We start from the raw sequence: 26,677 nt of genomic DNA, 5'->3' as shown, positions 1-26,677 counted from the left end.
AACCATCCACAACTGCTGACGTCTCCCCTAACTTGACATCCTGCTTCGCTGAAGGGTTAAGATGAATTGTTTGTGTGTAAGAAAAGGATCAAAAGGAAACTGTGCGCTATTCTGCCCTAGCAAATGCAACATGTGCCTAGACATAATTTCTCAGTGTTTCGGGGTAAGAGTTCTGAAGAACAAATCTGAGAGACCTGTCGGTTTCTCAACCCGCGGGCAAGAGTGTTGTATAAAAGAAACTGAGAGGATTGTATTTTCAGAGTAGCAGTGACACTCGTTTGTCTGTAATTTCCATGCACAAATAAAACTGTTTTTCCTAAAGGTTTTAGAATGTTAAGGTCTTTCTTGCAGTTATTCCACGACACCACCCCTAGCCCTTTGAGAGTTGGACAGCAGTTGGGTTTGAAAGTCTGTAACTGTGCTTACACCAGTGGAGGCGGGTGACTCAAGATATTGGGGAGGACAAGAGGGGAAGGTGCGACCCACATCCGGGGGCATGTTCTCCCTTAGCCCTTCTCAGGAACTGTGAGTGTGCTCAGCGCACTCTTCCTGTTCCTGAGAAGGGCTAGTTCTCCCTTATCTTTTTTCAGGTGTCTCATTTGCTCCTGCTGTTGGAGTCTCTGTAGCACAGTAATTCTGCGAATTGATCAAATGTTGCAGACTCTCTGCTTGTCCCTGGCACACAGTTTGTTTCTATCTGCAGATCAGTCTGGCCTTCCTCGTATCTAGAACAATTTCCAGAGATTGCATTTTGGGACAGTCAGGGAGACAGGGACTGCATTCTAACTCCTATTCTCTTGATTGGTTCTATTGGAAAATAAATTATGGATTTTCCAAAAAAATATGAATATTATGTAGCCCTTGTTAATAGCAGACTCATGCCCTCTAAAAGATTGCTCTGTTTTGTATCTTTAACATTGTAGTTGGCTCTCTGCAAAAACTCTTGTCATGCATATTCCTTACAGAATCATTGAAAAAAAAAAACAGTGTTCAAGTTAGGCTATCTGTTCCCTTACCTTACTCAGCTTTCATTTGTTGTGAACTTCAGTAGCATTTTGATCATGGTTATCTGTGGAGTTCATCCAGCAGGCTTGATCCACACCTTTCTGCATAACCATTCATTTTCCAGGGAGCTGTTGAGACTTTAACATTGGCAATATGGGTTTGTGTATCCTAGATGCTTAGAAATTGATTTGAAGGCGATTTAAAAGAGATACAGTAAGCATTTTTTATGTTTTATAACATTTTTACTGAATCTTTTTCTTTCTTCAAATTATTGGGGAGAACCATCCTCCCTGTCCTCCATGGACAAGCCTCTGGTTTACACTGTGTCCAGGAAGTACTGCAGATAATTTCCCCCAAAAAATTGAGTGATACACAGTCATGTTTCAATACAAAGAATATTATATGCATTGATTATTCATGACACAAACTTCTGTTACTGTAGACTTTAGACTGTTTCAGATTCATGTTCAGATTTTAGGGTCAAAAGATCCACATCACAGTTCTAAACTGGTTATTTATTACTGTACTAGGACTTCCCTGACTGAGAAGCAGCCCTGTGTGTGTGTGCGCGTGCGTGAAGCCAGGCGTGTGTGTGTGTGTGTTTTGTAAGCTGTCAGCAGCTGTTGGTTCTTCCTCCCGGCCTGCTACACAATGAGGCTCCATTGTCCCTACAGCCTCAGCCTGTCTCAGCCTGAAATACCTGTTAAGATGGCTGCTGATAACACACCTTCCTAAACACATTAGAATGAGGCCTAGCAGAAAGACAGCTATGGGGTCTTAGTTCACCTACAGTATATACTCAAAGTCAAAGTCAGCTTTATTTGTCATATAGGCTACTACATCATACAGGTACGAGTAGTGATATGTTCTTCCCTTAGTTCCTAGACTGTGCACATATAGCGGGGTAAAAAAAAAAATAAACAGAAAAAGAAAGCATAAAGGCATATAATGCATTGAGTATCTAGATATAAGACACAAAGTATATATACATGAAAGGATGGGATGCCGGGAGAGTAGATGGGGTTGTGTGTTAATTGAAGTTTATAGAAACTGACAATTATAGTGAAGTCCTAATTGCCCACTTGACAATCACATACTGTCATTCTATTCTTCTGAATTAACACATACTTGTATACCTGTTTGAATATTTAGCTGGCATGTCATAGCACATTGACACATGGGAAGTCAAAAGGCAGAAGTGAACATACTGGATTTTCTAGTTATCCAAATCCAGCTACTAGGTAAGACTATCCTCTCATTCTCAGAGTCTCTCTCCCTCTCTCTCTCAACTCTGTCACTAGGATTAGTTCAGTGGGGCAGTTTAAGGACTGCAATTTTAAAATGACAGGCACACCCACACCGTGTGTTAACAATGATAGTTAAGGTATAAAGGCACATAGCAGCGTTGGGTGTGGTTGGTTTGCTCTCGGCTGAGTTCTGGGCCTTCCCTCAGGGCTTGCTTACTAATCCACTCTGCTCTGTGTGTAGTCGACCCAGGCTTGTCCCCTGCCCAGGTAAGTCTGCAGCCTGGCTAAAGGAGTTCAAATGGACCTCTATACATGATGACGACACCCAGGAAAGCACCAACACACACACACACACACAGAATGTCTTTTTCAGCGCCTGCCACATGCATCTCACCCCAGGAATGTGGACCCAGGTGGCATGACTGAAATGTAAGTTTTATCTGGGTGAAACACCTCCCCTCTCCATGGTAAACAGACTTTCAGCCCGACAGTAGTGACATCACAACAGCGATGAGAGAGCCACAGGGAGTCACACGGTTGGCTGAAACCACCCGTCAGCCTGGGGCCTGTACCTGACACTACACAGACAGAACTACACCAGAACTACAGCACTGTACCTGAAATCACAGAGACAGAACTTCACCAGAACTACAGCACTGTACCTGATATCACAGAGGCAGAACTACACCAGGACTACAGCACTGTACCTGATATCACAGAGGCAGAACTACACCAGGACTACAGCACTGTACCTGATATCACAGAGGCAGAACTATACCAGCACTACATCCTAAATAAAAGAGGAAGATTAAGAACCATTTGTAACAATAAGAGAACCCTCTAAAAAGGAGATTCCAGATAAAGGTGCTGTTTGGAACCCTAAAGGGTTCTCTCTGACATTTTTCATAGAGTTCTTGTATTATCACGAGTCCTATATAGCACCCTTCTTTTTTAGAGTGTACAAAAAGCAGCAGATGAAGGAGTGGATGGCTGAGGATCTCAGCTTCAGCTTCCTAGATGCCTGGAGGCTGGGGGCTTAGTGCCTCTCCAGAAGACGGGAGGAGCCTCCTCTCATTCCAGGAAAACAAACACCCCAACAGCACCAACACAAGACGGGACGTGTCTCAACGGGACTCTGTGTAACCCAGGCTAAGCTCATGACAGATCAGAGCATGTCCTGCAGAGCTGTGGCTGGTAAGTCTGGGAAAGGAAAAGGATGGCTGGTCAGAAACATGATGCCATAACCTAATAAGGCACTGAAGGCTATGCATACATAAACATTTTATGGCGTCTAAAAGCCCATCTCCGCATGGCCTGATGTGCTTTTAGGACTGAGGAGGCGAAGTGGGAGGACAATGGATGAGATTGGCTGATCTCAGCACTTCAGCTACATGGATGAGCTCATTAGACGTACTGTACCAGACCACTATAGAACTAAGACTGGTCTGTTCAGCATTACAGTCAGGCGGATGTAAACGATCTGGATCTGCATTAAGTGGGAGGGCTGAGTATAGGGCGAAGGATTCCAGTATCTTTGATGTGTTAAGGGGGGAGGCGGGGGTGAATAGCTACTGTGCAGACTGGATACAGGAAGATATGCTGTCATGGTGTTACACAGAGCCGGTCATTCCCCCTCCCCCACTCCTGGCCTCACCTTGTTAAATGGTGTTTACCCAACAAGCTCTTTCAGACCACTCTAAAAAAAAACTCAAAACAAAACCCACCATGAATAACAGTTTGCTTTTTATGTTCCGTGTTTGGTATTTGTATCAAGTCAAGACAACAGTTTATCTCACACTTGTTTAAATAAAATCTCTCTTTTGTTCAAGCGCCTGCCTTTACAGCAGGGACAGAGAAGCTGAAACCGGAGACCAGAGATGCTTTAAACATTGACAGAGGGGTTAATGAATGACAGACTTGAAACGCCAGAGTCAGTTGCTTTGACAGACATCCTACCTGTTGAAACAATGATGTACCTGTGGAAATAAAGCTTCAGTTCAATCAGACTATTTGGTTCACTTAATCTGAAATGAATGAATACAATTCATATGATGACCCTCAAATATGTGAATAAATCATTCAATGTTATCACTGTGGGCCAAACACGCCCTTTGACCTATATTTTATTACAAGGAATTACAGTCTACATTTGTGCACCAGCACGTGATTGAGACTATTTGATTCTTGTATTCGCTAAAATTCCTAGCGAGATTTCCTGTCAGCAATGTGGTCACCTGAACAAGTCAGGACAGATCTGTTCATCAGATCTCTCTGCCTCATAACGAAAGCACTAATAGACTCTGAACCTCACACTGCTCCTCGTTTGACATTTGACTACAATACTGATTAAAACTAGGAGAACAACGCCTGGTGCCAGTACTCATCCTCACTGGCTTCTAACATAGACCAGACTTTAATAATCATCAATGTGCTGTTGTCTAATGGTCATGAGATATGAAACATTAACTTTATATGGCCTATATATCCGTGCTTGAGTAAACATTAAACTCTTAAGTGACTGATGGTTATGATGAGCTCTCTGACTCGCACAGTGTCATCACCAGTAGCTTACAGCGGTATGCAGGCCAGTCATTGGCTATTGTTGGGAATGTGGCTCCACTTCCTCATCATAGTTCTTTGGTGAATGTGTCCTCTGCTCTAGGGTTAATCTGCAAGTGCAGATAACCACAGAATGATTAACGAGATCCTCCGCCTTCACCTCCCTCTCTCTCCAGACTTATCAGACAGGCCTCCCACTCTCAGGCCTCTCTCCTCTCTCTTTCCATCCCTCCTTAGCTACTGGCCTCCCTTCCGTCCTCCTCCTCCATCCCTCCTGGCCTGGCTTGTGGGAGTCCTTCTCTCCTTATTAGTGAAGTTGCTTATTAATCGTCTTACAGCAACGACATACATGTGCAGTGAGCACCGACACCAATAACACACACACAACCAACGCATGCAGAGCATTTCTCCCATCCAAGCCGTCCTTCAGCCAGGGGCTGTGGGCAGGCTTTATCAGAAGCGCCACAGGGACCAAGTCCAAGTGCTTGTGTCCGTGTCCTGGTCAGGAACAGGACAGCAGAGCCATCTGTTCTGCATGTTTTTATATTGGGTTTTGTGGAGGAAAGCAATGTGAGCACGGGGAGAACATGCAACAGAGTTTGCAGAGTCAAGTTCAGCCTAGCAGGCTAAAGCAGTTCAGTAGGCAGGGCAGATGGAGCAGACCAGGGCTGGGGAGACTGTTATACATTCCAGGCTGGATAAGACCATCAGGGTAAACACTGTCCTACTGTGGAGGCTGAGATATAGTAGTCTAACACAAGGACATGGCCACTGGGAGACAGAAGTTTCACACACTGGATATAATGCAGCCTTATCACAGATGGATAGGCATAGGACAGAACTGATACAGCTAGGGTAAACTAGGGTGAGATCTGTTATTAACACATTTGTAGGCCTCCAAATTCTGTAGGCTATAGGCTAAAGCACAATACAGAGGAGTATAATTATGAAAAAGTATAGGCTAGGCCTAAGTTTTAAAATAGCCTACAGGCTAGGCTACTCCACATACACATGAAACAATATCCTATCTATCTGCCGGGTCACGAAGTCAAGCATGTGATTAGTCAGTTCTCTGATTTGGCCATACCCATTATAATTTGTCTTTCACGGTTCATCTTTGTCACATATCCATTCACACACAAATGTGACCATTGTCAACTAGTCAATTCAGACTCAGAGAGACCCTTCTCTGGAGAGGAAGATCTGATAACATTACATTGCCCTAAAAATTTCCCACTTCAAGTGACCATGGAAATCTTATAACTCCTCCATCAAAGGCTTGCAAGTGAGGACAATTAAATCACATTTCCCATTTCCTCTTTTTCTAACATCACTTTAGTGTGAGGAGATAATAGAGTGGACATTTGCTCAGCTGTAGACAGCCTGGAGCCCAGTTGCTCGTCACTGTCCCAGTTAGCGCGCGCTCTTCATTGCCGTCCGCTCAGTTCCGCAAGTTTCCCAAAATAACGACTTTAGCAGACTCTAAAGTTCTCCAAGAGTTGATGGTGAGCCGTAAATATTGCATATTTGTTGTGTTTTATTGTCCCACTCAACTAGCTAACAGCCAGTCAGCCAACTAACGTTACCACAGCAGAGATGGGTCAACTAACGGTTAGCAGTAGCTATCAACCACTAACCGCGAGGGCTAGTTATAGCTGGCTAGCTATCCTGCCAACCAAACTTATTAGTTGTGCATTTATCATTGTTTCCATTCTCGTTGTGTAACGTAACGTCTACAAACAACGTGGTTGGATCTAATGAATTTACAAGGCATCTACTTCTGTTTGCAGGTCTAACATACAGTTTCCCCTATAGCTGGCAGATGCTAATGCTTTCTCAGAATGACTCAATCTTCTTGAGTCAGCATTCAAGCACTATGCAATCTGTGACCTTTTAAACTCATAATCCACAATATGTTACTCCCTGTAAAATTAAGTCACCGACATTGAGACCGGATGGAGATGACAGAATAACTAGTTAACTTGCTATACTTGTCCTGGCCTTACTTTTGTAACCCTCTATGCACTTTATCCCTAACTAGCCTAAATCAAGCCAAGCCCTCTGGTAGTGGTTCAGTTCAGTCATACAGCTTGTTCATGCATGGTGTGCATGTGAGGCCTGGGGGATTGAGACACTCCCTCTTTCTATGGCCCCAGTCTGTGCCTCTCTGTCTCACCACCCTCATCGTCCTCTCTCTGTTTTGTTGGTCTTTCTGTTCCTGTGTTTCTCTCTTCCTGATACATTATTTATTGATAGGCATTACCACCGCAAATGAAACCTATCTCTATCGTTATTCATAATGGTCTACTTACGTACAGTGTGTGTGTTATTTCTGTGTGGTGTGTTTTGTGTTGTAGGCGTGTTGTTTGTTTTTGTATATTTCTGTGATGTGTTTTCTGTTGTAAAAAAGAAAAAAAAGAAAAAAAGGCTTCATTACAACCATTCAAAGCCAATAACAGGCCCGATCTTTGTCCAACTTCTGTCACATGGTTCAAGCTACATTCAAATGAAATGAATGGGACTCCTGACTCTGATCAATAAAACTTAAGGTGGATAGCCTGCATTTCAACTCAATTCTTATTATCAACACCTATCACTTAGGCTGAACATAAAAACAACTGTAAATACAGAAATGATTAGGCTAGAGTTCAGCCAAAGAGAAGTGATGCAAATTCCTATTTCCAGTGAACCGCTGACTTGGTCACCAGGCTGTGGCTATGTAGAGCAGAGTTCTATGATCATGCAGCAAAGTCATCTGAATGGGTCCTTTGAGGCCAGTGGAGTGGTAGTTGATGGCTTGTAGCCTACTCTGTATTAGCAGGAGTGCTTTGTCTTTCAGACACACCGAGGAAATGTGATCCTGAGGAATACCACGTCACTTTGGTTCATGGTATGTCTAGGTTTTATCACAAGAAAGTAATATCTGTATCTATTATGTTTAACTTATTGGTAAGCCATTTGAATATAATCTATGAACTGTTTGGATCCTGAACTCTCGCCTGTTATGTTCATCAAAACTTTACTCTCGATTGGAGCCCGTTGGTTTCTGTCAATTTGTGAACTGTATCGATGATGACTAGCCCTCGTGTGTTACCTGCCTGTCTAGGTGCGGAGCTGCATGCCCATACTTGGAGGCAGCGGATGGGCGAGGCCACCTCACAGCGCGCACACGTCACGGGCTACCTGCCTGCTGAAGCCTATTTCGTTAATTTAGTTGCAGTTACCGAAAGACCGCTTTTGGAGACATTGGATCCGACCGAAACGAACGACTATTGAGGGATACTTTTATTCGCGTAAAACCTTTGCTACGACTGACTTACCGCGAGGAATATATCAGATGGGGACCGTTGGGTTCATGAAGTTAGGAGTATTAATCATTTTTCTCCAGGTAAGACTTGTATGACTTTCGTGAGAGCAAACGCTCTGTTACCTGCGATTTTCATTTCCCTCCCCGTTCGAGCTGCTTAGTTTCAGGTCAAATAATAGCCTATGTGAACTGTTTTTGTCGAAGTGATTAATTTGGGTCCTATACTCTAGGTTCATTTAAGTCAAAGAATTGCTTATATGTTGGTGTTCAGTTTGATTGGTTATCAAACACATTGATGGATTTTATGAAAAAACCCACATACCTCAGAACAGGAAGGACACTGGGTGTGTAGGCTAGTCATCAAGCTCACAGTAAGTGTTGGGGAACAAGAGATAATGGAGGATTGATATCACTGATTGACCAACCCGATCCGTTTTTAGGTGGTATAGCTACTCAATGAATTTGGTAATGCGACTTTAAACCCTTTAGGTCAGTATCGGTAATCTATTTGTTAAAAGGGTATTTCCTGCTGGTGATAAAGTTGAATCTCAATCGACTTTTTGGGGTCTTTTTGATTTCATTACAGTAATTGCCCTTTTGTTTTTTCCGCAATAGTGTTACCTAATCATAAATAACAGAATATTTAATCATTTTTGTCTTAACTTTTTGTATGTTCTTGTCTGTTAGACTCTCGCTCCAGGGTCATTGGAGGAGCCAACATGTCCTGGTTTCGAGGCAGACCTGTTGATTTTCAAAGTAGAGAGAATGCGGCTCCACATGGGACAGGTGCTGGGCAAAGGTAAGGGCCTGCTGTCTGTTATTAACAATGTCTAACACCTGATCGTTATCTCTTTAATTCTAAAATGCTGTGAAAAAGGACCATCGTCCTTCCACATTTCCTTACAATGTATAGCAAACATGTCTTCTGGAGAGATTTTACAGTAAAATGTATGAGTAAACCGGTACTGTGAACCTGTGAGATGTTCCACTACGCTTTATGAAGCACAACCAGTCCTGTGTGTTTGGTAACTGTGCAAAGTGTTCCATCATCCTCTGGTGAATGGGTGCCTCCTGTCCCAGAGCCCTCCTGTAACTAACCTCCCTCTGATAAGGCTGGAGACTCTTTGTAGCAGTGCAGCTGGCCAGGAGACCATGTAGAATGCCCCATTAGACACCAACATAAGAGGAGCCTTGATCTGGATCTGTCCAGGAGCTAGGTAGGATGGCTAATCCCAGGACTCTGCACTATGGATGGCCTCAGGATTATGTACTCAGAATAGTTTTTATATTAATTTTTATATTAATTATCATTATGACCCTTCCTTATGTGGCTAGTTCTGAATCATCAGTAATGACCCTACCTCAGATAAAAGTATTGGATCTGACCTGATAAAGTATTTTGCAACAGTATGGTTGAATATTGTGACATTCACTAGTTTTTGTGATCATCAGCAGTGAGACAGACGGGCTGAGTGAGTCTACAGGGCGTGTTGGTGCAGGCCCTGCGATCTGACCAGGATAGGGACTGATCTGCCTCTTGGAAGCACTGCTGGAATGACTTATGGTCACCCTTTGAACCTGTAGAATCACAACTAAAACCACTTGACTTGTTAAGCAGTAATACTGTTTTTTTTCTTTCTCACTAATATTCCTGTGGGGTATTCCAAAAAGCGGGTTTAGTGAAAATTCTGAGTTTGCTAGCCCTAAAATGAGGGAAACTCTGGGTGGCTGTGGCTCAGTGGTAGAGTGGGTCGTCCGATGATCGTAGGGTTGGTGGTTCGAATCCCTTCTCCTCCTGTCCATATGTCGAAGTGTCCTTGGGGAAGACACTGAACCCCAAATTGCTCCCAATGAGCAGGCTAGCGCCTTGCATGGCAGCTGCCACCATTGGTGTGTGAATGTGTGTGTGAATGGGTGAATGAGAGGCCATTGTAAAGTGCTTTGGATAAAAGCGCTATATAAGTGCAGTCCATTTGCCATTTTCTGTTCCAGAAAGAAAGGCAACTCAAACCAGTTCCAGAAATGGTTAACAAAGTGTGGGTCGGTTACCATGTTAACTCACTCTGTGAACCTAACCTGTTTGCTGACAGGTTTTATGTAACAAACCAGTGGTGATATGCAACATGGGAAAAAGCAGGGAAAAAACATGGGAAAGAATATAAGCATGTAAAAATTGGTCAATCTGTTGGAATATCTTAGATTAATGCAGATGCAAAGGTTTGTCATTGGATCGTTATGACACGCATTTCCCCAAAATCTCTATACTACCACATCTCATAACTGCATTAGTTTTCCCAGGCTAGTCCTACTCAGACTCTGCAATGGCAATACATGTGATTCCAATCTAATATCGTGCTGAGTCGCACATTTCCTCATTTAGCCTACCTGATCAAAGTTCAGGCTGAATTAATTTGCTTAGATTAGGCTACTCGGGAGATGATTTTGAGACCTCAATTAGATGTGCCATCATTCCCAGTTCATCTAATCGAACATTAGGCCTACCTTTTTTGTAATTTAGGATGTAGGCTAGCAACTTTCAAACAATGTGATACATATAAAGACAAATAGACAAGATTAGGCTATACAATTTTACCAAAATTGGGCTACACCTAAGGAGGCTCCAAAAGGTAGCCTATGAATGAATATGCCTACAATAAGTAAAACAAAATAGCCGGAGCTCTACTGATGATGGTTTGTTATAGTCCTCATGCATGCGCTTCACTCAAGCTGTACCTGTTGAGAGTTGATTGAGCTGACTTGAATCAGCCGGGATCCACTTTTCTTGAACTGAAAACTCAAGAGTTTCCAATCTCAGGGTAAATTAAGTCAGACTTCAGGGTTAGACTCAGATTTTGTGGAACCCGCTTTCTGGAATACACCCTTGATCTGCTGCTGGTTGTTTTGAAACCGCAGCTGTGTTTTCTGATGGTGAAGGTGAGGTTTTCTGGTGAAGTTCATAGGAAAATGCTGCGTACAGTAGGCCTAGTGTTGATCAAGAGTGTGTTTCAAGCTGACACAGCATGACTGCACCAGATCAGGTATTGTTGCTCATCAAACATGGCAGCCCAACCCTCCTTATGCTTCCCAGAAGTTGAACCATCTGATCAACCACTCCTTCATGCAGCTGTGTCTCATGATGCAGGGAGTTTGGTGCTTTCCCATTCGGCCCGCTGGTGGGGTTGAGGCCTGTCTGCCTGACGGGCTGCGTGGCGGCTATTCTAGTTTGGTTTCACTTCTCCCTGGAGCAGGTGTCATTGTTGAGGGGGAACTTGTCAAGTCAGAATTTTCGTTTTCAAGTTTGTCTTGTCTTCAGGCAGCCTTGAGGACTGTTAATCTTGCAGTTCACCCTGTACAGACATCTAGTCATAATAACACTAATCTCTCCCTCTCTGCTTGATATCTGAGCCAGCTCAGAAACCAAACCAGCAACAGAGCTTGCACGACTAACCTGCTCCGTACCACGTTAGTTTCAGCTCAACCAGACCTAAGGATAAGGTCAGAATTACAACCAGTCAGATTCTTGTCAATCATGGCCTGCCCCTTCCAAACCTGGTAGATCTTGGAGAAAGAATTACAGCACGCACTGAAAGAATGATGTAATCCATTCACAAAATAACCCGTTACTGCAATTCAATGAATATCTACACAAACAATTTCTGCAGTGTCATAAAGGACATGCAATGGCAAAACATTATCATGAAGGCAACCATGGTTCTCCAGCATCTTTACGCTTTGTCGGACCAGAGCATGTGACCACCCCATCCAGAGGTGGAAACATTGCAAAACTGATTTGGATCTATACATTGAATTACAGAGTTCAACCATTGTCACCAACAGTTGCGCAATATCATCACTAAACACTGCCACGTTTTGCAAGCTGAAGCTACACTTGGGGAACTGGCCAAAACTTTTCGGAGAGCACCTACCATCAAGGATCATGTTGTTCACACATTTCAACCAAAGCCCTCAACACAAAGTCCTTGGCCTGCAATAAGGGGCAACTACAGATGTGGCAGATGCAATCAATGCAACAATACAACTAATGTAAAGTTTTTCACACACCCACATACTGGAAAAAAGTTTTTCATAAAACAGATCATTAACTGTAACCTCTGTGGTGTATAAACTAACCTGCCCGTGCGGAAAAGCGTATGTGGGCCAAACAAAACGCTGTCTAAAACAACGGATCTCTGAACACAAAACTGCAATACGCACAGGAAACATGGACTATGCAATGGCCAAACATTATCATGAAGGCAACCATGGTTCTCCAGCATCTTTACGCTTCGTCGGACTAGAGCATGTGACCACCCCATCCAGAGGTGGAAACATTACAAAACTGCTCTCTCTGAGAGAAATGTTTTGGATCTATACATTGAATACAATGGCTCCAGCTGGTTTAAATGATGACTATAGCTTGAAATGTTTCCTCTAAATGCACAAAACCTTATGTTGCTTAATCTCTGATGTTACCATACTGTATGCAGGTTCAGCAATAGGGCTTGTTGCTGGCCACTCTAATTAGGTTACCATTGGGACTGTAATCCTGGATTTCATTTGGCCCTCTAGGGTTGCTCTTAGTTACTACAGGTTGTCTGTATCAGTAGTAGTAGTAATTTCCATCTCAACATACCTTAATGTTCTTCTCAACAGTATTCATCATGATTTAAATGAAGTGCTGAAATGTAGATTAGAAATGTAACAAAGGAATGTAACCATTTAACTTTGTTTTGTATTGGTCTACTTGATCCTGCTGATATGTGTCATGTGACTTGCCCCATCTACGAGCCTCAGGTGAATTAAATCATTGTGGATCATTACTTGTGCCATCTGATTCCAAGCTCATTCATGCTCTGAGGAAGGCCTCTGGCTGAAACGTTAGCATGTTCCATTGACGCCAAAAATAAACCGGTGAAATAGAGGATCTGTCCATGTATCTTTTATTGGTGAGTGCTACCATGCATCTTTGATGTCCTTTTTGATGTTCACAATTTTGGTTTAGCACCACAATAAAGTCTATTTTTTGAGGAAGGCGCATCCATTTCTATTGCAACAATTTCTGCAGTGTCTATCATTTCCTAGGCTACTAATCTACTAGAACCGTATCTCAGCAACGTAACAAACCAAGGGTTTAATTTTAGGGTTAAAATGTGTTTTTTGTCTACATTTGATTCTAAAATGGCTTTATGCTCCATATTATACTTTTTTTTTTCTCTTTCTCACTTCATAATTGGCTGTTGATTCACGTGTTCAAGGTTCGATATCAGTCTTTTTAAAAGGAACGTGGAGGCGCATGGCTAGCGACATGATGAATCGGACTTTCGGTAACTTGATAACGGAAACCTGTATCAGCTGATGTGGAACCGGAAAAGCTTGAGATCAATTTTCTGGTTAAATGAACTCAGGCTTCAAGGTTTAAGCTAGGTTTATTTAAACCCGCTTCCTGGAATACCCCTCTGAAAGGAAAGCACTGGGGTATTTTGTGAGCCTGTGGTCTGAGGCACAAGGGAGGCAGCAAAACCATGTGTCACACCTGGGTGCCTGAGACTTCGAGTCTGTGTATAGAGGCAGGTAGCTCTGCTCTGCTGGCTGCCTGGGAGGAGGGGGTGGGTGTAACCTGACACCCGAGCCTGCCTCTTCCTGGTCTGTAGTCTCCCTGGCCTGTCTCTACCAAGGAGGCTATCATAGGCCTCTACATCTCGTCTCTGCCTGGTCTGCAGTCTAGCTACTAGCTAGCCTGTCTCTACCTGGCCTGCAGTCTAGCTAGCCTGTCTCTACCTGGCCTGCAGTCTAGCTAGCCTGTCTCTACCTGGCCTGCAGTCTAGCTAGCCTGTCTCTACCTGGCCTGCAGTCTAGCTAGCCTGTCTCTACCTGGCCTGCAGTCTGTCTGGCCTGTCCCTAGCATGCTTGTAGTCTACAACCTCAGGACTGCAGACTGGGATGCTCTGTCAGACCAGTCCTGTTGGGATAAACAGAGAGATTTGATGTTGCCAGTTGTGTAGAAAAGCTCTCTAGTCCATATATCCATACATTATTTTAAGGCACAGTATGCGATTTGGCTTTTTGTTATATTTTTTGCAATTCTCATTAACATTCCATCCCAACAGCAATCAATAAATGAAGTGCTCTGACACTAAAATGAAACAAGCCTATAATTTGGAAGTCGCAGCACTGTAATAAGTGCATCCAATCATTTTGAGTTGCCAACTTGAAACGATTGGATGGCTTACTGACGTGTGAACCTAACTACTGTACCTGCCTAGCGTCACTTGTTTTCCTCCAGTTTCGAGGAGTGGTTTTGGAGGGAGGCCTGAAGGGAGTGGCAGGAATTTTGTTGGTAGATTTTTTTCAAAATATCTACCAACATATCAAAAAAGTCTAACAGGAAATCACTGCATACTACACCTTATACTTCCTGTTTACCTGCCCTGTTAAATGGCGGAGGCTCTGTAGGGCCCTGGCTCTGAGACTAGTAGACACTATGCAGAGTTTTCAATTTTCTTTTTAATGAACACTAAAATGTGTTTAAAAAAAAAAAAAGACTTGGATGTGCATGTCCTTTTGGCTTTTGTATCAGAGACTGTTAGACACATTTATCCTCTATTCCTACAGGGGAGGCAGCCATGTGCTCTGTTCTGTCTCTATGGAAGTAGCTAACCTATTTTTATTTATTTTTTTACCTAGTTTTGGAATGACTACTCTTGTTTTACTTATACATGACAATGATTTGCAGCCTAATAAACCAGACTGACCACTGTGCTCACATTTCGTTTAACTTATTCCTGGCCTCTCATTGATTGCAACTATTTGAGCCTAGGGACTTTATTAAACTTTTAATCAGATGATTGGATCAGTCAAAACAAACATCCATATGTCTGCTCGCCGTGGTTTGTCAATCATGTTTGCCCTGGACCCCATAGTTTGTAAGAAGATGCTGATTGATCTGTTAATTAAAAAAAACTATAGGGCCACACACTGGTGAATAAAGGGATACCAAACTGATCCTTGAAGTAAAACAGAATGTGAACTAGTGAGATCTAACTGGTTGACCAGGCTAAAATATTTATCTTAAAAAGATGTTTCTATTGAAGTATTTCCTTGGTGTGAAGTCTTGTTTATCTCCAACCCGTTGTCTGTGTTCCAGTGGGGTTTGACTGCTCGGGCCGGACCAGGTTCCTGTTTGACACGGATGACACACGCTTCAGGGTGGAGCCAGACGGCACCCTGAAGCTGAAGAGGGTGGTGACGCTCCACTCTGGACACAAGGACTTCTCTGTCCACGCCTGGGACTCCCAGGGGAGGAAGAGGACTGTCCTTGTGAGGGTGCAGATGAATAGCAGGAAACAACACCCTCACCAGAACCAACACCACCTTGGTCACCAGAACCAACACCACCTTGGTCACCAGAACCAACACCACCATGGTCACCAGAACCAACACCACCATGGTCACCAGGACCAAGACCGCCATGACCACCAGAACCACAATCACCATGGTCACCAGAAGCACCATGGTCACCAGAACCACAGCCACCATGGACATCACCATGGTCACCAGAACCACAGCCACCATGGACATCACCATGGTCACCAGAACCACAGCCACAGTCACCATGGACAGCACCAGGAGCACCAGCCCAGTGAGGTGGTCACTCACACACAGGTAGGACAAGGCTCATTCTAACACACACTCACTCTCTCTCTCTCTCTCTCTCTCTCTACTGGCCAAACACCACCCCCTGATGGATGTGTGAGAAATGACTTCTCCTGGTGAATTGTAATGGGAGTGTTTTGTTTTTGCAGTGAAGTGAGACATTTCTGATGGCGTTGTCATGTATAGTATGTGTTCATGTATAATGTGTTTTCTACCTTGGTGCCTCTGAGAGAAAGAGATCAGCTTCTCTGTCTGATGTTGCTGGTTGTTCTCCCAGGCTGAAGAATCTAGGAAGAAATGTCTATAACATCTACGGAGTCTTACTGCTATGTATTTGATTTAATGTGTTTGTTTTCACGTGGACACTTTGTAGTCGATAGAGTGAGGGAGACGGCTGATGCTGCTGTGGCCGTTTGGGGTAGTGGGTGTCAAGAGGTCACACTTAGGCCACAGGAGGGGGCCTCTCCTCTGGGGTATTAATGACACATCTCTATGGGACACTATAAACAGACACAACCCAGACTGACAACCAATGGTGATTAAGATATCATGTTAGGGTGACAGGCGACACATCTGTATGGTCACTCCTCCACCAATCTAGCTTCACTAGGCCCTAAACGCAGGCAGGCCTAGGCGTGGGGGGTGGCCAGAGAGCACTATTTAACGTCTCAACCAAACCTTGAGACTTTGATTTGGAAACGGTAGGCACTCGGCCGGACAGATTCGCAGGCAGGCACGCTGATAACATCATGCGGGGAATCTAAGGCCTTGACTTGGCGCCACAGCCGCAGCCAGCAGAGAAGCAGGGAGAGAGAGAGACTAAGGAAACATCCCAGTGTTCCATGTGATTGTATCCTTGTCCAATAAATCTGTCATCTGTCGCCGCTTCCAATCCTGTGTTGGGTGATTTCATCAATGACTATCACAACAAGAAGGCTATTAACATCGTGGTTCATAATTAGACGGTGCTGCAACTCTTAACAAGGCTTACAAAAAAAATACACAACGCAGAACAACAGAAGAAAGCCTTGTTGGCTTTTGAGGTTGTCTGTCTGATGTAGGCTAGCTATTTTCTCTCAGCTGATGTAGCTGGTAGATGATGTCATACCTGTCTGTCTCCCCAGTCTCCAGAGAGTCCAGCAGTGCCTGTGCTGCTCTTCCCCAAGGCCTCTGCAGGCCTTAAGAGGAGGAAAAGGGCCTGGGTCATCCCTCCCATCAATGTCGCTGAGAACAGTAGAGGACCCTTCCCCAAGCTTATGGTGCAGGTAAGATGGAGCAGACTCAGGAAGTTGGGGCCCCTGCATTCTCATACGTGTAGGCCATTCTGTGACTGACGTGTGTGTGTGTGTGTCTGCGCGTGTGTGTGCGTGCATGTGTGTGCAGATTCGATCAAGCAACGATAAGGAAGTGACGGTCCACTACAGCATCGTAGGCCCAGGAGCAGACCAGCCTCCTGAGGGACTGTTCACAATTGATAGGAACTCTGGCGTGCTGTACGTGACGCAGCCCCTGGACAGAGAGAAGCAGGACAAGTACAAGGTAGGAAACCTGGAGAGGAGACATCTTACTGGTTCACTTCATAGATATGGCATGTCCTGTTAGGGTCACAATTCGATTACAAGACGATTTTGATTAGATTATGATAGGATTTTCAATTTAAATTTTCAATTTATACAATTTGACTGCAGTAACACATTAAATACATCCCAAGCACAAAATTGTGAAAACACGACAAAATCCGAAAATACATTTATGAAAGAAAACAAGCGGAATTTGTGAATCTATTGATAATCGCACAGAATAGATTTAAGATTTTTATATGAATAGATTTTTCCCACCGCCTCTATGTCCTGTACAACTCAAAAGAGCTTAAAAGCAACCACTAATTATCTCCACCCTCAGGGGTTATGTTTTCGCTGCCGTGGTTCTGCCTGTCTGTTAGGCAAAAACTACCACAGATTTTCATGAAACTCGATGGAGGGGTGTAGCATGGGCCAACTTAGAACCCATTACATTTTGGAGTGGATCCGAAGAAGGGGACAGTTCTACTAATTCTTTTTCACTTTTGTTAACGTTGACAGAACAGAACTGCACATAAGAGTACGCAATGTTTAATACATCCATGGCTAGGATACACTGTTAGCTAGTTAACATTAGCTACTGATGGCATTCTGTGGGAAGGATTGATTCAGCTAGATGGCTATTTTGCGGGTAGTAGGACCAAAATAATTTTAGGATGGCTAATGTCAGCTGTCTGCTTTGAGTTAGCTAGCACTAGATTACTAGCCTGGAAGCCAGACTCAATGTGAAAAAAGGCGTTTTCACAAACTTTTGCCAAATCCAGTCAGAAGGATGGCGAAAACGTCTTTTCTGCTGAGAAACTAGTTGAGAAACTGCTAGTGCATACTCTTGTTCTTTAATTGTTATTATTGAGTCTATTTCTGAAAGAACTGCACTTACGGCTGTTTATTCGTTACCACTCATTGCTTCATTCTAGCGGACTCCTGTTGTACTTTTTTTCTTATCGTAAACACTTTTTTATTTTACTGCGATGAGCCTGGCTTCCAGGCTACTGATTACTGCCGTTCGTCCTGTCAGACAGGTATCTGGTGATGGTGATAATGTCACCAGTATCATTTTTTGACGTCGGTACGTTAATGTCTCTACATGCTGACGATGTGCATCAGGGGGCGGAGCTCTGCGCTCTCTGTGCCCTTCTAGTTTAACACTGGACTGTAATTTTTTAAAACTTGAGTTAACCTGAAAATGAATTTGTAGTTTAGCTAAGTGTGTGTGTGTGTGCGTGCGCGTGTGTGTGTGCGCGCGCATTTGCAGGTAACAGCCCATGCTGTGGCTGAGGGTCAGGGCGTCTCTGAGGAACCCATGGACATCATCATCAACGTCATTGACATGAACGACAACAGACCGGTCTTCACAATGGACCCATTCCTAGGGACCGTTCCAGAGGCGTCTCCTATAGGTGAACACACACCATCTGTGTACAGTAGCTGAAGGTAGATTGCCAGGCTAGGAGACAAATGTAAATATAATCCCCCCACCACCCTACAGGTTTTGAGATTATGAAGGTGGTTGCCATGGATGCAGACGAGCCGGGCAGTGCCAACTCAGACGTCCGCTATGAAATCACGAGCCAGGAGCCCAAACTGCCCAGCCCCAACATGTTCACCATCAACCCTGTGAACGGAGGCATCAGAGTCAACGCTGCCAACCTGGATAGAGAGGTGGGTGCTGGTCTGGACACTGAGCTAACGACACAAGAACAACCACAGTTACAGAAACATGGGTTAAGCCCAGAATCAGAACACAGGTGCTCAAGAGGGCCCAGAACCTGGAACTGTCCTCCCTGTAGCTTCTCCATGTATCACAGTGACCTTCTCTGACACCACACCTCTTCTGTCTTCCAGAACTTTCCCAAGTACACGCTGGAGATCCAGGCGGCCGATATGGAGGGAACAGGGCTGACGACCCGAGGGAAGGTCATCATCACGGTCAGCGATAGCAACGACAATGCACCGGAGTTCGTGCAGAAGTCTGTAAGTGTACCGGAGAGATTGAGCTGTGGGCTTGGGTGACCAGAGAGGGATGATATTGGTCAACAAACTTGGATGTTGAAGTTTTACTGTCCAGTTAAATGGTTCCTATATAAACCCCCTCTTCTCCCTCCCCTCCTCTCTTCTTTCTCCTTCTCTCCTCTCCTCTATCCTTTCTCCCTCTCCTCTTCCCCCTGCTCCTCTCCCCTCTCTCCTCCCCCCAGTACACTGCGACGGTGCCAGAGAACCAGGTGGATGCTCTGGTGGCGAAAATGCAGGTAACTGACGGTGACGAGCCCCACTCCTCTGCATGGGCGGCGGTGTTCAGCATCGTGGCGGGAGACCCTGACGGACTATTCAGCGTCACCACCGGAGCCAACAAGCAGGAGGGGATCATCACCACAGCCAAGGTAGCCTACACTTGATTCAGCTCGCACACTCTCTACACTCCACTCCACACAGCTCACAAAAAAGTAATTCTCTAGCATTGGCTAACTAGCTTATCACTTAATATTAATCAGCTAAGATGGGTATGTAACGACAGTTTCTCCCAGCTAGAAGGCAACTGCTAGGCTACTATACTGATGTAGCTAGCATGTACCCAATTCAAGAAGCTGCATTTCTGAGCACAATCATACACTGAATAGCCAAAATGACAGGCACATTATTTTAGGAAAGGTGACTTAGACCTACAGTAGCTAGCAGATGGTCTAGCATTACGCTAGGGTAGTTGGCTAACGTTAGCTAACTTGCGCTACCACTGCAGAATGGAAGTTGGATGGAGTAAAATACATAGATATATGTATACATAGATATAATCATTACGGAAAAAAATCAAAACTTAACATCTAAACTAGCTAGGGCTGTCAAACAATTAAAAAAATAATTAATAATTACAAGATCTGTAATTAGTTAATTAATCGCAAATTGATCGCATATCCATTTGCTGCTGGCAAAAGCCCCCAAATGAAGATATTTCAATCCAATTACATTATTGTGGCTTTGTGATTGTGCAGAGCAATGCCCTGCGCCAGTAGGCTACTTCCATTCTTGTCGTCTTTTCCGTGTCATACAGCTGGTGGATTTTTGTAACTACGGTGCCTCTTGAAGGCGGCTTGTAAGCTGCATCAGATGAAGCAATTTGAAACGCCTCCATTAAGCCCTTGTCTTCTACAGTTGAAATTGGCCTCCAGTCCACCGCAATCCACTTTGCGATGGAGTTCGTACATTTTTCAAGGTAGACTTGTTCATTCTGAGCCTATTCTCAGTGAACTCTTATTAACTGTCCGATCTGAGTGTTTTTTAAAGTAAACTTTCCGTTTAGAGGGCCAAGCAAAGTCTGATTATCCGCCTCCAAGTTTATTTCAAGGCAAAGTTTTTTAGGTGTGACATACGCCGTAGCGTACGGGGTCATTCAGGTCCAAATTAAGTTTGTCGCTTCAATGTTAAATCAGGCAATCATGCGGCAACTGTGCCACGAAATGTGGATGAAATCGATGAATGCGATAAATATGACTTAATTTTTATGAACGCATTAATGTTTCCTTAATTAATCTAATTAACGCATGAAATTGACAGCCCTAATCTAAACGCTAAATACCATTAAACTTGTCAACCACAGCGGCAATGTAAAGCCAGATGATTATTCTGTTCAAATACCTATTCACTTTGCCGTTGTGGTTTCCAGTCTGAGCGGATCTGGATCCCCTTGTCCGAAAACTGTCCCACCCATAAACCCATGATGCGAATGCGATGCGGCAAGAACTTCTTCTGGAATAGACTGCGTTTCCCCTAGGATTCTTTTCAAGGGGGGCGGAGGGCCCCCGAAACTACTATTGTTGTCTCGGGGTGGGCATGTCACGGATACATGGTGTCAAGTGTCGTTTTAGACGCGCACAGTAAGGCGTTTATCGGTGCATTTTTCTACACTGAGCTGAAATGGAACGAGTAAAGACTGGCGAGATAGACAGGAAACCAAGCACTGAACAGTGGATAGAAACCAGGCTCTCCCCCGAACTCACACACACTCTACTGTACACACTCCTCACCACACAAACTACAGTACATTCACACAAACTACAGTACATTCTCACAAACTACAGTACATACACAACTCTCACACATCAGACTGGTTTGTTTGAACAGATTTTTGTCTCTTCTTACAGGCATTGGACTTTGAGAAAAACCCTAAATACACCCTGTTGGTGAATGTGGTCAACGAGGTCCCGTTCGCCACGCGGATGCCCACCTCCACAGCAACCGTGATAGTAACCGTGCAGGACGTGAACGAGGCGCCGGTCTTCAACCCTGTGGAGAGGCTGATAGTGAAGAAGGAGGACCTGGCGGTGAACACCGAACTGGTGCTTTACACCGCCACAGACCCCGACACGGCACGCAAGCAGACCATCACGTAAGACTGAAGATACACACACACACACACACACACACCTTAGACGGAAGATGGACATACACACATACCTAACACGCTAGACGGAAGACTGTCTCACACACACACACACACACACCTAACACACTAGACGGAATATAGACATACACCCTAGACTGAAGACACACACACACACTTAACACTCTAGACTTAAGACAGACATACACACACATACCTAACACCCTAGACGAAAGACAAACATACATACCTTGTGATTGTGTAGAATCAGGCACATTTGAAATGTTGAAGAATGTGCATCCCAACCAAGAATAAGTCTGGGTACGTACAGTACAAACTGTCAAATGAGAAGAATGTCAACAAGTGGGACTCGTTCCTTTTTTATGAATCCATGGATGCGGAATCCCCAGGGGCTTCTGCTCTGAACAGACAATAAATAAAGGCAGTGTTAGAAGTTGACTAATTGATGGCAGATTAAGGGTATTCCAAGGCGGTAATGTTGCACTGTTGAGTCGCAAATCTAACTGAACGTATGACTCATGGTGACTTGGCTTTCAAACAGCTCTAACATTAGAATCATCCTGGTTCTAATAGTTCTAGAATAATCTAAGAGGATAGATGGACACATAGACGTAGGTAGGTGGGTGCGTTGGTGACAATCTTATTAAGAGAAATTCAATCGTCACAGCTTATAGATACCCTCGGTTAGGTTTGATGTGGGGCTATTCCCTGTTTCCCCCCTGGTCTAACTTCCCCCCCCCCCCCCCCCCCACACACACACTCTCCCAGGTACAAGATCCAGAATGACCCGGCTGGCTGGTTGAATGTCAAAAAGGAGACGGGCATGATCACGGTGAAGAGCCCCATGGACCGAGAGTCTCACTTTGTGACCAACGGAAAATACATCGCTCTCATCGCCGCCATTGATAACGGTAGGTCTGCTGTCTGTCCTGGGCACGAGTCTAGACACTGCTAAGCTGACGTACAGACAGACAATGCTCTAGTCTAATCTAACACCCAGAAACGCATTGGAAATGTTGCTGCACTACTCTGTGTGCACACAACTTTCAGTTTTATATAAACTTACATGTGGAAGTTTTTTTTATTTTTTTTATCGAAAGTGAAAGGCATTTGAAACGCGCAGATAATTTATCCGTGTTTCACATGACTTTAAGTAATTCAGCCAGGTGAACACTCATGTTTGGAATTATGAGAGGAAGTTGGGTTTAAATTTTTTTTTAAATTTTTTTGATGCGTTAGTCTCCAGATTAATCGTGAGTGTTAACGCATTAACGTTGACAGCCCTAGCTTCTGTACTACTTCAGATCTGTCCCAAATTGATCGAGTCATTACTATGGAGTCATTACTTTTCACCTGTTAATTGATTAGAAATCTTATCAAGTTTCCATTATTTTACTCTCACTCATTCATCCATCTATTCATGAATTCATCCGTTCACCCCCCAGATGAGATTCCAGCCACAGGAACGGGCACTCTGCTGATCCAGCTGGAGGACGTGAATGACAACGCCCCCATTATCCAGGAGCGCACCATCGACGTCTGCAACAAGGAGCCAACGCCCCAGCATCTGACCGTCACAGACAAGGATGGGCCGGGCTTCACCACTCCCTACACCGTCAGCCTGGAGGGGATGTCCAAGACCAACTGGACCGCCCGCATGAATGAAAGCAGTACGTACTTGGGGAGAGGTTACACACAACACAGGCATGTGCGAGCCTGCCTACAACTGGGCCTGGAACTTCGAGGTTGTTCTAGTCATGTGGTGGGAGAATAACAACAAATCCCCATCCATTTAGCTGGTCTGGTATGTAAACAGTACTGTGTGTGTTTTTCAGAGACGGGCATCATCCTGACCCTGAACAATGCTCTGGAGCAGGGATACTACACCGTGGTGCTGAGGGTGTCGGACAACCAGGGTATGGAGCAGGACAGCACGCTGCAGGCCCACGTGTGTGACTGCACCGGCGGGAACTTCGAGTGCCAGCTTATCAGGGAGGCCTTAGTGGCACTGCCCGGCGTCCTGGGCATTCTGGGGGCCATATTGCTGCTGCTGCGTGAGTCAACTACTTTTAGTAGTGTGCTGCATGTGTTACCTTGTGTTAAGATGGTTGTGTGTGAGCATTCCTGCTCCTCTTTGAGACGCTTATTATATAGTTTAATATGGAGCTGTGTGTTAACTATGTGTTAACTGTGTGTTAACTGTGTGTTAACTGTGTGTTAACTGTGTGTTAACTGTGTGTTAACTGTGTGTTAACCGTGTGTGTCCTCAGTGCTGGGGCTGATTCTGCTCATGTTCATGAGGAGGAGGCGAGGAGAGAAGAAGGAGCCTCTGCTGCAGGATGACGACGTCAGAGACAACATTTACTACTACGATGAAGAAGGGGGTGGAGAGGACGACCAGGTACGTGCTCACACTCTCTACCCTGAGTACAACATGTAGAACTACCATCTGGAGGGAGGGGGAGAGGACGATCTGGGGGGTAGTCCAGAAAGTGGGGTTTGTGAAAATTCTGAGTTTGCCAACCCTGAGATGAGGGAAACTCTGGGTTTTCCAGAAAGAGAGGTAACTCCAACTCGAGAAAGACGGGAAACTAGAATCGGTTTCAGGAAGAGTTAACTTGAACTCTGGGTCAGTTTCCATGGTCACTAGCTCTATGAACCTAACCTGCTCGCGAGCAGGTTTTATTTATTATTATTAAAAACATGGGAAAGAAGCAAATTTATTTGGTAAATGAGGAAATGGAAATAAATATGCAAAAATTGTTAAATTTGTTGGAATATTTTAGTCTATTGTAGATAGTAAGCATTGTCATTGGATCGTTATGACAAAAATCGCTATAGTACTGCATCCCGTTGTCGTCTCAGGCTGTGTCTGGCAGCCTACAGTTGTACTGTGCATGGTAATAAATTTGATTCTAATATAATCTTGCTTTGAGTTTGAGGCTGCTGTCGCACATTTCCTCATTTACCCAATCGATGTTGAGGCCAAATTAATTTACATATCCTACTCGGGAGAGGATTTTGAGACCCCAATTAGATGTGCCATCATTCCAGTTAATCATTATTTTCATCACACTCTTACTAATGTAGTAATAATAATAATAATAATAATGCAGTACAAAGTACTTGGCTACATAAAAGACAATTGGAAAAAGACAATTAGACAAAATTACACTAACTGTAGGTTAATTAAGATAGAAATAAAAGTAGGCTACAAAAGGTAGCCTAAATGACTACAAAAGTAAAATAAAATACTATGCAGGGAAGTTTTAGGATTTATCTGAACAACATTCTGCGGAATCACTTTTAGCCTATGATGCTACCGCCCCCTCCAGTCAAATAAAACAAATCATTCACATTTAATTTGGTCTTATTTATTTACTTCAAAGACAAATGGCCTACAATTAGTATTTTTATATTGTTCCAATGAACATGCCTTTGTAATCTGCCGCACCAAGTGCCATTTGCTTGATGAGACCGTGGTAACTGACTTAATAGCTCTCTTTCTGGAATGTAAAGCCCAAGAGTTTATCATCGGTTGCCATGGTGGTGCAGAGTTGATTGTGCTTCAGAGAGAGCATTGTGCTTCAGAGTTGATTGTGCTTCAGAGTTGATGGAATCCGCTTTTCTGTAACCGAAAACTTCAGTTTCCGATGTTGGCGTAAATTAAATCAGACTTCAGGGTTATACTCTGTGTTTATTGAACCAACTTTCTGGAATATCCCCCTGGTGTACACACACACGCACACGCACGTTAACGTGTACCTTGAACATGGCTCTCTGCTGGCAGGACTATGATCTGAGCGTCCTCCACCGTGGCTTGGATAACCGCCCTGACGTCTTCCGGAATGACGTGGTGCCCACCTTCATGCCTGCCCCCCAGTACCGGCCCCGGCCTGCCAACCCAGAGGACATCGGCTGCTTCATCGATGACGTGAGTCCCTCTTCTGAACCCCGGGCGTGTCTGCTGTTGTGTAGTCCTCCAGCTGCTTGGAGCCATATTGGCTGTTGTATCTGAACAAAATGGTATCAAACTAAACTTCTCTCTCTGTCCACCAGAACCTGAAGGCAGCGGACAACGACCCCACTGCTCCGCCCTACGACTCCCTGCTGGTGTTTGACTACGAGGGTGGAGGCTCGGAGGCGGGCTCCCTCTCCTCTCTCAACTCCTCCTCCTCGGGAGACGACCAGGACTACGACGTGTTGCTGGACTGGGGCCCTCGCTTCAAGAAGCTGGCCGACATGTACGGGGGAGGCGAGGAGGAAATGCTCTAGACTATTGCTAATGCGTGCACGCGCGCATACACACACACACACACACACACACTCTGTCTGCCATAGACAGGACTCCACCTGCTATGAACACACATTCATACTCTCTTCCTGCTTCTCCTCTACATCACTTCCTGTGTCCGAGTCTTCAGACTGCAAGGCCCGACATGGCAATGCCTCTATTGCTGCTGTATGTGGGAAATGCCTGATCTTCAGACAGGCCTGGGGAGGGAGAGATCTGGAGGGAGGGATGGAGAAATGGAATAAGGCATGGTTCCTTTACCCTCATGGAGAGCTGGATGTTCTTTTTTTTATTTAACCAGCTGGATGACCGTGTCCAGCTGAGCTCTCCTCGAGACAACCCCACGCTGTACTTGACTTGACCCAGTGCTACATTCATTGCTTGGTTTGTACTGTATGTTTTTTTGCTTCATTTTGCTTCGTTTCATAAAGGTTGTTTTTGTATTAAGATGTAGATGTAGTTGTTGAGGCAATGCCAAATTATCCGGCCTCAGGCCTCTGCTGTCTGGGGGAAGCACCATCCAGCCCAATAAATGATATGAACGTGTTCCATAAACAGGACTTTTTTTTTTGTTACCCACAAAAAAACCTTTTGTGATGTTAGACTTTTAACCCTGCCTGAACATGCCTCGTTTGT

At 44.4% G+C, this 26,677-nt stretch overlaps 1 protein-coding gene across 1 annotated transcript; it reads left to right on the top strand.

Moving 5' to 3' along the window:
• Positions 1 to 8,017: 8,017 nt before the first annotated feature.
• Positions 8,018 to 26,677, top strand: LOC311308256 (B-cadherin-like). The gene is made up of 16 exons (XM_084437202.1): positions 8,018 to 8,199; positions 8,806 to 8,917; positions 15,263 to 15,780; positions 16,896 to 17,036; positions 17,155 to 17,310; positions 18,607 to 18,751; positions 18,841 to 19,013; positions 19,197 to 19,325; positions 19,547 to 19,732; positions 21,488 to 21,732; positions 22,516 to 22,658; positions 23,193 to 23,417; positions 23,583 to 23,801; positions 24,018 to 24,148; positions 25,538 to 25,681; positions 25,807 to 26,677. The coding sequence occupies exons 1-16, from the start codon at positions 8,149 to 8,151 to the stop codon at positions 26,020 to 26,022; spliced, it is 2,934 nt and encodes a 977-aa protein (XP_084293328.1). The 5' UTR covers positions 8,018 to 8,148; the 3' UTR covers positions 26,023 to 26,677.

This window comes from Borostomias antarcticus, assembly GCF_949987555.1.
Source record: "Borostomias antarcticus genome assembly, chromosome: 4".
In the NCBI taxonomy this organism is placed as follows: Eukaryota; Metazoa; Chordata; class Actinopteri; order Stomiiformes; family Stomiidae; genus Borostomias; species Borostomias antarcticus.
Note: the sequence above shows the minus strand (reverse complement) of the source record. Positions and strands in the feature narration are given on the sequence as shown.